Here is a 12,586-nt window from a genome sequence, read left to right on the forward strand (position 1 = left end):
TTCCATCAGTCTGGTTTTGATGTCTTTTCAATTTGTTCTGGACTCAGAGGGGAAGGACAAGGATGTAAGTAATCATTATCACCAAAGCCCAACAGTCCTCTGCACTTTTCAAATGATATTCCCAATACTAAATTCAGTTTCTGATGACATTTTGAAGGTGATATTGACAAATCAGAACACACTCAAAGCCAGGGTCAGGCCTGCACTAGTAACTATGTGGTATGAAGTGGAGGAAGGGACGATAGGCTGTTCATTTCCTCACTTCTATGGGTATGGACGGACTCAGTGTGGGTATGGACGGACTCAGTAAGTCAGACTGGGGAAGGCGTGGGGGGTGGGGGGGGTGTGGCGTGGGGCAGGACCTGGGACGTGCAATGGTCTTTGGCAAAGAAACTGACAAGGTGGGCCCTTGTTACTCTAAACTGGGGGTCACAGAACTACAGCCACAGGTCTTCTGTTTTGCAAATAAAGTTCTACTGGAACATAGCTAGGGCCCACCATTTACATATTAACTGTGTAATTATCTGTGTGTTAGGCTGCTTTTGAACTCTACAAAAAGTGGTTGAGCAGTGTGGTCTGCAAAGCCTAAGACAGGTAGTAGCTGGCTCTTTCCAGAAAAAATGTGCAGACTTCTGGTCTAGATCTAGGAAAGTAATTGTAACAGCTTGGGGAAAGGAAGGGGGAGGGGAGGGGAGGGAAGAAAAAGGAGTGGGCTCAGAGCTGGGGTCTTTAGTATGGAAACCAGGGAAGGCTTAGAGGAAGGAACTGGGATGCAGCCACCACCATGCTTAACAATGTGGGGATCCCTCCTAATGTGAGCTGAGCCACAGTATAACCTTCCAAACTGAATTATTTACATCATTTTTTTGGGTGACTTCCTAGATGGTGAAGAAAAGAAGACTTTTCTCCAGTCTTTCAGAATTAGCAGCATATTAACAATGTAAAACCAAGCACAGGTAATCAAAAACATTTTAATGATTAATTTTAGACATTATTTAACATTGTGGGTATATCCAGATGAGCTTAAGCACACTTTGACAGCACACTATTGAATGTTATAGTTTCTGTGTTGAAATATGTAAAGACATTCTCAAACTAGTACCTAGGAAGACATACATTTACAAATATACACATTCTAGATTTGATAAGGTAAATGTAAACAGATGCCGTGACTCCTTCCAAACAGAAAACCCACAAGACTAATTAAGAGAACCCAACTGGCTCCCTGTAATATGAATGTGCAAAATTAAAGCATGATAAACTGATATTTACATAAATATCAAACCATTCATTTATACATTGTCAATGACCTTCTCAGATGTGTCACGAGTGGTTCAATGAATGTATTTTTCCTCCTGTGGAGAAGGTATTCAGAGGCTAAATTCCAACACTTTAAAATGACACACACACAAAACAGTCTATCTGTTTGACCCCTGCTTCTAGGGTATGAGACATGATTTTATGATAAGCAGTCTTATTTTTAAACAAGCGTTTCTAAATAAATCTTTACAGTCGGAGCAGGGAAAAAAAAACCTTACAGGTGCTATTAGATTCACATTAACCAAACCATCTCTACTCAGTTCTCCAGTTTTCTCATGCTGCAGCTATCTGTTTAATTTTACCTTGAATTTTTCTAAAGTCCTTCCCACCCCACCCTTCCCCATTCATTATGGTAAGCTAGGCACATTTTCAAAGGAAGTTTGTGTCAAAACAGATAGATAGCAGTAGAGAAATCAATCCGAATTTGGACCCTGGCAACCGGTCCCCGCACTGCTCATCTATGGGCCTCTGTCAAATGGTTAACTATTCAGTTATGTCTCTTGAAAAGTATATATCTTTTCTAAGTGGAAAGCAAAATGGGCTTTGTTTCCTGTATAAAAACACTTACACTTCTGACATTTAAAACGGCCTACTCATCCTACACACTTCCTGAAATCTTGAAGACAAAGAATATATATTTAAGTTTCATCAAGACTGCTTTAGCTCCTCCCTCCCTTTTTACATTATTAATAGTGGCACTCAAAATAAAAAAATAAGATCTGTTAAAAAGTTAAACTGACTGTTCCACTAGATCTGAACCTGCCTGATTTAAAGCCAACATTACAAAAACTGAAGGTGCCGATTTCACACGGACAAGTCACCTGAAGTTCTGTGTCACACGTTAGGTTTCATAAATCATGGTTGTTGATTTTTCTGAACGGAGCTATAAGAAATGAATAAAAACTTGAAACATACCCTAATTGAACTAATAAGCTTTGGGCCCTGCTTTTTCAATTTTAAGGCATGTGTGTTTCTCTACTGTAACAACATTATACAAATTTACAATCACATGCATGATCTATAGTTAAAAAAAAAAGTTTGGATTACAGTGTTATTAAATTGTGAATCACAATTCAGCACCTATCATGTTATAACTAATAAGGCAACAGCAGTGTCGTGTACTACAATAACACGCCCTCCACAGTCTAGCGCAGGGGTCGGTGAGAGCCCAGAAATGTTAAAAAATCTTATGCCTACTTGGATAATCTGTCTACATTTTCTAGGGGTTTGGAATTGATGGAAGAGGTCCTACGTGAGTCACACTATTGTAGGCTGACTAGTTACAGCAGCTGTTAACGAGCATCGGGCACAACTCAGATGTGCTTACAATCAGACGATGTGGTTCAGAGGCTGCCAACCCTCGGACCTCAGTCCTTCCGCTGCTTCCTCGGCTTCACATTGTTCTCCAGGGAAGAAAAGCTGCTGATGTGGCCGTTCACGGCGGCCACGGAGCCATTCTGGTGGTCCTTTTGGTGCTCTCTCCTCCGGGAGACCCCCTTCTTGTTGTAGGTCTGCAACACATAAGGGCAGATGGGAGCCACGGCGGGGGTGGGGGTGGGGCCCGGCCACATCCCTAATGCCAGGGCAAGAGCCTCTGGGGACCGGTGCTACCGTATTAAGAAGCAATGTCTGTGCCCAAGCGACCTGGAAAATGTTTTGGGTTTTTTTTTTTTTGCCACTGGTTTCAATCATTCTTTCATTTTCTGAGGCTCAGCCTGGGTATGTTCACTGAGTCACGGGCAGAGGTATGGATGTTGTTTGACGACTGGACTGAAAATACAATTCACACTTCACTCGGCTCTGCCCTGCTGTCTCCCGCTGTCACTCACATCCTCTGCCTTCAAACTGTCTCATGGCTTTAGCAACTGTCTTGGCCCTTTACTTACAAAAGCACTCTGCCATGAATGGCAGTCAAAACAGGTGTGACTTCAGCTTTGTTGGGCCCCATCTTTTCTTTAATAACCTCCCTTGTATCTGTCATTGCCCTGAAGTGCAGCATGAGCTACCAGCCAGGCAGGAGGAAGATGCAACCCAGAGCTGCCACCCCAGATATGTCTGGGAAAAGGTGTCTGTCTGGAAGGGGCGCAGGGAGGGCAAATGTGCTGGGCACCCCCCGCCCTGGCATGGAGGGGGGCTGGTGGGGCTGCATGTGATCTGCCTTTCCTGCCTCTGCTCAGGGACTCTTATTTTGCTCCTGCCCAGCCCCTGTGCCTGCTCGGAGCCAGGCCCAGCTCACGGAGCAGGGACACACGAGACCCAGGGGTAATGGGAAGTAGGAGAGTCAACAGTGACCACACAGGTCAGGCTCCCCCAAAGCATCAGCCCTGAACAAACCCTTCTGTGGGCAGAAACCTACACCACATCATGCACTTGGGAACGATCTGCGCCCCCAAGCCTGAGCAGTGTGGGGAGGAAGTGTAAGAAAACTGGGAAAAAAGGCTGATTTCTTTCTGTAGCTGGGGACTGTAATGGAAAATTCTTCAGATATTTAATTTAGCCCTGGAGTTCAGGGCAGTGGGGCTGAGAGACTGAGACTGAGACTCATCTATGCCATGTCTGCAGCAGCCCCAGGGAAGCAGAACGGGACAGCTCTGCTTTCCCACAGGGACCTGGAACCTCTTGTGCCAAAGCCCCAGAACTCCAAGGTCTGGCCAGACTTCAGCACCTTCCACAGTGGCAGTGACCCCACCTCTACCCTGCTCCTGCCAAGGCAGGGGCTTCTCAATAAAGGAATGAATGAGGGCCTTGGCTGCAAAGACCCCAAATCCCAATCACCACAGAAGAGTGAGATTTACCTGAATGTAGAAGTTTGTGAAGAGGGTGATCAGAGAAATCATGTATCCAATCTGGAAATACAACCAACCGAGAGGGAAGGTACACGGCCAGATGACCCCACAGCTGGTCTGGATGATGGTCAGCACAAACTGAAGCTGGGTGGGGAGGAGACATAGCTGAATATGCGGCCATGGCCCAAGGTCAAGGCGTCTGCCAAATGGGCGCTGTACCCTGCACCCCCGAGTCTGGGAATGAACACTTACTAACCTTTCTGTAGGTACAGAGGTCATTTCAAAATCATGAAGCATATGCTAAACATATCCCAAACCTCTTATGCATCTGTGTTTGTCTTATGTGTACACTCCTCCCTTTCCAACTGCTGCAGTCACCTTCTCTAAAGCTTGGGGAATAGCCAGCAACGCTTTCATTGTATATTTGGAAGTTCTGGGAGTAGATTTACAACATACACACATCAAAATCCTTATGTTGTACACTGTAAACTAATACAGTATTATATGTGAATTAGCTCTCAATGAAGCTGGAAGGAAGGAAAAAAGTGAAAACATTTTAAAAAACCCAACACACACACACACTTCAGAAATACAGTACAGGAGATGCAACTGTACTTTTTGCTAATTCTTCATAAAGGAAGGATGGGCATGGAGTGTATGTTTAGAGGGACCAGGAACCTCACTGCAGGATGTGCAATCCCATGGGACCCTTTCCCCATCCTTATCCGTGGACCTTCTGATTTGGTGAAGGCTGGGGTTGGGAGAGACTTACTTTCTTCCTAGGATATAGTGCTAATTCCATAGATTATTTCTGGCAGGTACATCTTGAGAAGCAGGGAAACGGCGAGAAGGGGTTAAGATAAGGGACAGCTGCTGGACGGGGACCTTTAAGGAGTGAGTGGAGGACGAGGCTCCACCCACGGGATTTCGGGCCACCTCTCAGTGTTTCTATGTAGGGAACTGTTTTTTTTTTTGTTGTTGCTGTTGTTGTTTCCTTTTTTTAAGGTAAGTTTTCTAGACTGAGAAGTAACTGTAAGTGGCGCATAGAATAAATACAGGGAAACTAGGTGCAATCGTCCACCTCAAAGGGCAGAGGCCAACAGGAGACCAGCTCTCCAGCCTGCTCTACATGTGGCTTCAGCAGAACCACACTACGTGCAGCAAGTCAAGCCTGGCATCACTTCTCATGTGTAATGAGGAGGCGGATGAACAGTGAGTCTTCCTCACAAGTGGGTGAGGGGACACAACAAGGATCGTCCGGCAGCCGGCAAAGAGGTGCTAATGAAACACCAAACACAGAAGCAGCTCAGAAGGTCTTCTCAAATTTTTTTTCCCCAGATGGTTATTTTGCAACATTGAAGAATCACTACTGACACAGAGGGATCTGAATCAGCTTGGTTTCCTTAGAAAAGAATGTGTTAAGAAGGCAAGACCAGGGCTAAGAATTTAGTATCTAATGTCAACGAGTCAGCTAGCCCTAGGCTATCGCCTCCGCATCCTCCTCTATAAAGTAGGGATAACAACATAAAATCAGGCTACTGGAACAATCCCTGTAAAACTGCTCGCTTGACATGAGCACGTGGTAAGCTCAAGGAATGTCAGCATTCGAACAGTAGTGATAGTATTAGTAATCAGTTTATGAAAGAAATCACAAGGGGGGAAGAAAAGGCTATATAGTATACTGACAACCAAGGAAAGCTTTAACAAGGACGGTGGGAAATAACCATCAAGTGCAAACAGCTGCTGGGACGTGGGCCCAGGAAGGGGCTGTCACCTGGGGCACTGCAGTGCCATCCCCGCCACCACACGGGCTGAGCGGTCGCCTGGCACCTGCATCCTTGCTGCCTAGTAACCTACTGGCAAGCTGGGCTCGTCTGGTGGGCTACAGTCCATAGGGGCACAAAGGGTCGGACATGACTGAAGCGACTTAGCACAGCCTGGACTCGCGCTCCTCCCAGCAAATCCTGGCACTCCTGGAAACATAGGCACACAGACGCACCTTGGATTTGGATTATAATTAGAAAACACGGACACACATGGATGTTCTGTGCACAAACTAAGAAGAAAGGGCTGAACTTAAGAGTCCAAGGATTCTGTTTAGTCTTTGTTCCCCGATTCAACTAGCTGCCTGCCCACTGGCGTGGTGTCTCCATTGACTGAAATGGATGGAATTCTCCGCTCTGCTCACTTCAAGGTGTTTAACTGGATCGAGAGAGAGGAAGGATGGGAAAGGCACCTCTCAGGAGCTAGTCAACAACACCGAAGCCAGGAGGGCAGCAAGGGCGGCCCAGGAAGAGCTCAGTGCCCCCCAGGCGGCAAGTCCTGGCAGAAAGAGGCTGCCTGACTCACCAGCTGGCCCTGCGTGATGTACTTCTTCCACCAGAGGTACGGCCGCATGGACGGGATGGACGACAGGCCGTAGTACGAGTACATGAGGACGTGGATGAAGCTGTTAAGTGTGGCGCCAAAGTAAGCTGTAGGAACAGAGGGAATTGGTGAGGAGGATGCATCAGTGTCCTGTATGTGACAGGTAACAAAACCCAAGATTCTTTTTAAATTCAAAAATGAAAAAAAAAAAAAAAAAAGTTTTTGAACAGGCAAACACTGCAGCAGCAAGCTGGCACTGCACGGGCGTGTGACCAGAAATCAATTTCCACACGGGCAGGCAGCCGTCAAGAGGCTTCAAGCCCAGGGTCAGCTATCAGGTGGGCATCCAACCAGGAGTCAGGAACCACCCACCTCGCTCTGGAATCTAAAGGCTTTGCTGCTTGGCCGCCACCCACTCCCAGAGGATGCTGCCCAAGTGCCCCGATACTGCATTGAAGCCTTGGGGAAAGACAGCCGCAAAGAGTGGGAAGCTCAAAGCTGGCCGTCTCTACACATTTGCTGAGGTCTGGGGAGGAGGGCTGTGGTGCAGAGGCCATATATCCTTATCAGTAAGACAGAGTCTAGAGCCCAGTTCCTTAGAGATGAGAGATCCATTATTTACGTCACAATTTGTCATTTCCAGTAGAATCACCCAGTCTTTTCTCAGACTCTCGGTCCTCTGCCCCCATAGCCAGCAACCAAGCAAAGCAACCAGCTTTCCCCTCCCTCTGTGGTCAGGCTGGGCTATGACAGTAACTGGGGGTGTGACCTTGGACGAGTCATATCCATTCTCTGATTGTTTCTCATTTGTCATTCTGCGGGATCTGACATTTAAAGCCTTCTTCCATTGGGGCTTTCCAGGTAGCTCGGACGGTAAAAGAATCTGTCTGCAATGCAGGAGACCCGGGTTCAATCCCTGGGCCAGGAAGATCACCCTGGGAAAGGGAATGGCTACCTGCTCCAATATTCTTGCCTGGGAAACTCCATGAACAGAGGAACCTGGCAGGCTACAGTCCTTGGGGTTACAAAGAGTTGGATAAAACTGGGTGACTAACACACTTTAAAATGTGGGCAGGTGCCGTTTCTATTAGAAAGTTAAGTCAGATAACCTACAGCCAGGGAGCGTGAGCTCTACCAATCCTTCTACTGTCTCAGGGTTCTCCCAAAGTGGAAGGAGCTGTACTTGGAAAGCTCTTGCTGGTTCTAGATTCCTCTAACTGTGTGCATCCTGGTGGGCCAAGTTAATCAAGGGCGGTGCTATCCTGGGGGAAAACACGTGAGCAGACTGAGAGGATCAAGTTTGTGATGGATATCAGGAACTCTGACCGGGACATATTAGCCCTCCTGGGCTGAACCCGACGGGGACAACCTCATCGTAGGGAACTACGGGACACTTCCAGACCACAAGCTTTCCATATCCTTCTTAGAGAATTTACTTCAAATGTTGGTGCTTGTCCCAGAAGCTGCCCAGCTAAACATGCTCCAGGAATGTGAGGGTCACTATGTCAGAGGATGTGCAGACGCCTTGAGGTACTGCAGCGAAAGCTTGTTCCCTGAAGCCCACTCCTTGGCACGTTTCCATCTTCCTGGTCTGTCCCTGCCAGTCAAACACCTTCCAAATGTGTATAGAAACAAGGATAAACAACCTGGAACAGAGAATTCTGCCCAGATTTGTTCAAGTGCCCCAGACTGGAATCTGGTCTTTCCCTCATCCTGCCGCATTAGCACAGGGTGTGCCCCAAACCAGAGAAAGGATCTGTCAGCTTGCTGAGTGCACAGGCCACGCAGACCGTCATTAAAGGCAATCTGGACACCACGGTCAAAGGCCTGACCCAGAAACCTGCAGAAACGGCACCTTTCCCCTCAGAGCCTTAGTTTCAACTCAGCCTCTCTGCTCACACCTGTCCCCAAAGACGTTCAGACTCACAGTGGCCGCAGGGGACCCAGTTCATCACGAACCACCAGATGTTGAGCATGCTGGCGTGGTGATACACATGCAGGACCGTGATCTGGTGGTTGTTCTTGCGGAGGATGAAGAAGAAGGTGTCCATGAACTCGATGAGCTTGGAGAAGTAGTACCACCAGAGGACGCGGATGATCTAGGACGAAGGGGCTGTCAGCGTCTCCCGCAGGGTTGTGCGCCCACCCCGGGACCTCACCGCCCCACTAGCCCCGCTGAAGCTAGTCTCTCTGCAGGGCCTTTGACCAGAACACCTGGGGGTGGGTGGGGGGTTGTGAACGCAGGGCAAGCTCTACAAGGGCTTCACGCCCTTCACAACTCTTTAACAAATCCCTGTAGGCTGCCTGTTCCCTCTGGAGCCATCGGAGGAGGAAAACCACGAGAAAGGCACTTCCGATTTCAGGGGCTGGCGTGGAGCAGGTGACAGGACACACGGCAGAGCGAGAAAGAAATCTGGATGTCCAGTGCTGTGCTGTGCCTGGTGAAATGCCGTACAGGGGGCTCTTCATGGGGGCTCTGAGGAAATGACTGCCAGGCTGAGGGTAGACTGCAGCCTTTTATTTAAAACAAAACCCTGAAAAATACTCCAGTATGGAAGCTGGACTCTATAGATCACACCCAGAGGTGATGATTAAAGACATCACCTGATGAACCTGTTTATGTAAACAGAGAGCAAATACTGGTAAGCGCATGCACGCTGTCTTCCCTGGAAGATGTTAACAGGACTCACTTTTGCAGACAGGGAGATTTTAGTTCCCCTCCTATACGTTCCAGGCTGCTTAATTTCCCTTACCATGGGCACACACCGCTTTTAAAATTCTTTTTAAACAATGTCCACAGGGATTACCTGGATGGCCATCTTGTCTCTGGTACAATTTCTTTATTAAGAAAACAAAGAGCCAGTACCTTCATGTCCGCTTCTCCTCCACTGCGTGTGCCCTGACAGAAGAAGTTGTACTGGCCTTCCCATACTCCCGTCACTAACTGGGGAACAAAGGAAAAGAGAGAAAAAGCCAGTCACCAACAAAATCAGAATCAGGAAATGCCCTATTCAATTAGACTTCATAGTCTGAGAATCCGTGTAGACTGTGGGCTGTGCGGGGTCAAGGGTGCTCTGGGCAAGAAAACCATGATGACAGGGGAGGGTGAATTGGGGGAGTTCAAAAGCCTAGGGACTCAGTTTCCTGAAGGGTGGGCCCAGAGCCACTGCAGCCGCCTCTACAGGCCCTGCTTGGCCACGCTGCCTTTCTTCAGAACCCTCTGTCACAAGCACCTCCCCAATCCTGAGGCCCAAGGGATCCAAACATGTGTGGGCTCCTTCTCTGATCCGATCAGGGTCCTGCCCTGCCACGGCCTCGGGGGAAACCACTGGCTTTCTCAAACCTGAATGCGTAGGCCCAGAATGAAGTTAAGGACACGTTGAAAGGCAGATGGATGGGCATCCAGCAGGTCTGGGGTGGGGCCCAAGAATTCCTATTTCTCGTAGGTTCCCAGGTGAACCTGAGGCTGGTCTAGAGCCCTCACTTAGAGAACCACTGCTGCCAGCTTGGGGCAACTGAGTCCAGCCTCAGCCTCTTCACTGTTTTCTGCATCACCTGCAGATCCATGGCTCAGACCTCTGAGAACTGAGCTGTGCCCACAATGCAGAATTCATCTGTGGCAGGGTGGGCACTGCAGGGCCACAGAGAGGACCCTGACGTGAGGGGCAGAGTGCAGGGTCGCCAGCTCCCCCTGGGGGCCTCAGCTGCCATACCAGGTCAACACCTGCTGGGGGGGACCTAAGGACCTGTTCCAGAGGGAAGGTGTGATCTGAGCCCCTGTGCATGTCCACTGTCTACCCACTGCATCCCAGCCAGCCAGACACCCACGAGATGGGCCTCTTTCTCCATGTAGACTGCAGCTCACCACCTCCTTCTGAAGCTTTGGCGTCCTCAAGTGTTCCTGGTGGCCCTCCCTCTGGTGGTCAACGGGGCAGGGGAGGAGAAATCAGAGGTGGTCTACTTCATGCCTGAGCTCATCGTGGATCCCAAATGAGGAACCGGCCCCCAGGCCTCAGTGTGTGGTTCTTGGCATGTTCCCCAGTCCAGATGCACGAGCATCACAAGGCAACTCAAGTGACATGCAAATGCCAGGGCCCCAGCTGGACTGTCAGAACCAAAACCCCAGAGAATCTAACACTGTGCTTTTTAACGTGTGGTTCCCACCCAACAGCAGCCTCTTCCAGGAGCACCCAGGAATTTGCTAGAAATACAGAATCTGGGGCCCAACCCTAGACCCACCAAATCAGACATTGCTGGGTGTGAAATTCCGTGGTGTAAGAACAGGCTGTTTAGGTGATTTTCGAGGCAACTGATGTTTCAGAACCACTGGCTTTAAACAGTGGTTCCCATCCCAGCTGTATGACAGGCTTACCGGGGGAACTTTTAAAAATGACGAATGGCTGGCCTCCTCCAGGCCACTGTGGGGCCTTTCACAACACACTCAGGCAAGTGGGATGTGCAACTAGGAGTGGGAGCCACTGGTTTCATGCTATATGATTCCAGCAAGAAACAGTTCACCTACCAGTGTTGTGAGAAAGATGTAACTGACACACAACAGAACCTCAAGGTTCTCCCACAGAGCATGACTAGGGCCGGGGGCTGCATGCAGGGAACGTCAGCTGATCACAAGGGTCTGAAGACAAACAGGTCAACTTCCATCCAGTCTGACCTCAGAGATAGAAGCCAGCAGTGGGTGTAGTCACTGTGCTCACACTCAACACCCTGCTTCAATCTGACTTTCCTTCTACTAACTTCCCTTGTTATTTTTGCTTTGCATTGTCATCTTGTGCACCTGAAAAAAGCACGAGTTATGTGGCCAAAGACAAGCACAATGATTCAGAGCACATCATTTTCTAACGAAAATAATCCAGGAGTAGGGAGCAGAATTTAGCAAGTCACCTAAATTCCCCTAGCCCTTGATCATGTTTTACTCTAAGAGGAGGAGGCTGGATTAAATTATTTCCAAAGGTTCTGTTTTAATTTTTTACAGTACTACATTAATATTTTTTGAAAACAGGTCACATGTAAACTATACTATCTTCAAAAAACCAGACCCACAGAGAATTTATTGGAAGGTGTATTATCTTTCTGGTCTTTCCCTTTCTAAAGTCATGCCAGTTAAGCATACTGCATACAGACCTATTAGAAGTCCCAGCAATCAAGAAATGAAGCCTGAGTCTAAAGCAGAGACAGAGAGAGAGAAAGTGTGTGTGTGCAGCACTTGTGCTAGGGTGGAAACCTGAGGGGAGAGAGGTGTCATCTCAACTCAGTGTTCTTTGCTGCCCTTCCTTCTATCCTATGAGGAAACTGATAAATTATCTACTGCAGCTGGAGGGTACGGAAAAAGAACTTTTTGGAACTCTACTGGATTAAAGGATGGAGACAAAGAAGCCCAGATTACAGGTGTGATCCTCTCCCAGGTGGGATACATTCTCCAAGGGCAAAATCTGTTTCTTCTTCTATAAAGTGCACACCGCTCCCCTCCCCACTCTGCACCTTGAGCCCAGTGGGCTGTTTCCTGAATTGATGTTTCTGATCACAGGTGCAGCGAGTAGAGACAGCGTAGAAAGTTCAAAGCAAACTCAACACCACTTCTGGGCATCTGCTCTAAGTATGCGTACTTTTTCCCCTTGACAGTAAGAAGGGGCAAATGTTTTCAAATACACCAGAAGAGAATGTAAAGTCTTTGTTCACAGAGGCCTTCTCTTAAAAATAGAAACTTGAAGGACTTCCCTGGTGGTCTAGTGGTTAAGACTCCTCCTTCCAAAGCTGGGGACGTGGTTCAATCCCTGGTCCAGGAATTAAGATCCCGCATGCTGTGGGGCAACTAAGCCCCCAAGCCACAATGAAGAGCTCTCCCAGCCAAAGAAATTTTAAAAAACAACAATATTAAAGGTTAGTTAGTGCTTGTGCTCAGTAGTGTCCGACTCTTTGTGACCTGCCAGGCTCCTCTGTCCATGGGATTCTACAGGCAAGAATACTGGAGTGGGTTGCCATTTCCTCCTCCAGGGGATCTTCCTGACCCATGGATCAAACTTGAGTCTCCTGAATTGGCAGATTCTTTCACTGCAGCACCTGGGAAGCCCCCAAAATAAAGGTAGACTTAAAAAAAA

At 48.1% G+C, this 12,586-nt stretch overlaps 1 protein-coding gene across 1 annotated transcript in view; it reads right to left on the minus strand.

The window, feature by feature from the left end:
* Positions 1 to 941: 941 nt before the first annotated feature.
* ELOVL5 (ELOVL fatty acid elongase 5) overlaps positions 942 to 12,586 on the minus strand; it is a 74,216-nt gene continuing 62,571 nt past the window's right edge. The window contains exons 4-8 of the mRNA XM_010845261.1: positions 9,340 to 9,417; positions 8,401 to 8,572; positions 6,456 to 6,580; positions 4,116 to 4,250; positions 942 to 2,831 (exon numbers count right to left, since the gene is read on the minus strand). Coding sequence (XP_010843563.1) covers positions 2,688 to 2,831; positions 4,116 to 4,250; positions 6,456 to 6,580; positions 8,401 to 8,572; positions 9,340 to 9,417 — 654 coding nt within the window. The 3' untranslated portion in view covers positions 942 to 2,687. The remainder of the gene's footprint in view (positions 2,832 to 4,115; positions 4,251 to 6,455; positions 6,581 to 8,400; positions 8,573 to 9,339; positions 9,418 to 12,586) is intronic.

The sequence above is a fragment of the Bison bison genome, unplaced genomic scaffold (assembly GCF_000754665.1).
Source record: "Bison bison bison isolate TAMUID 2011002044 unplaced genomic scaffold, Bison_UMD1.0 scf7180017864214, whole genome shotgun sequence".
NCBI classification, from domain to species: Eukaryota; Metazoa; Chordata; class Mammalia; order Artiodactyla; family Bovidae; genus Bison; species Bison bison.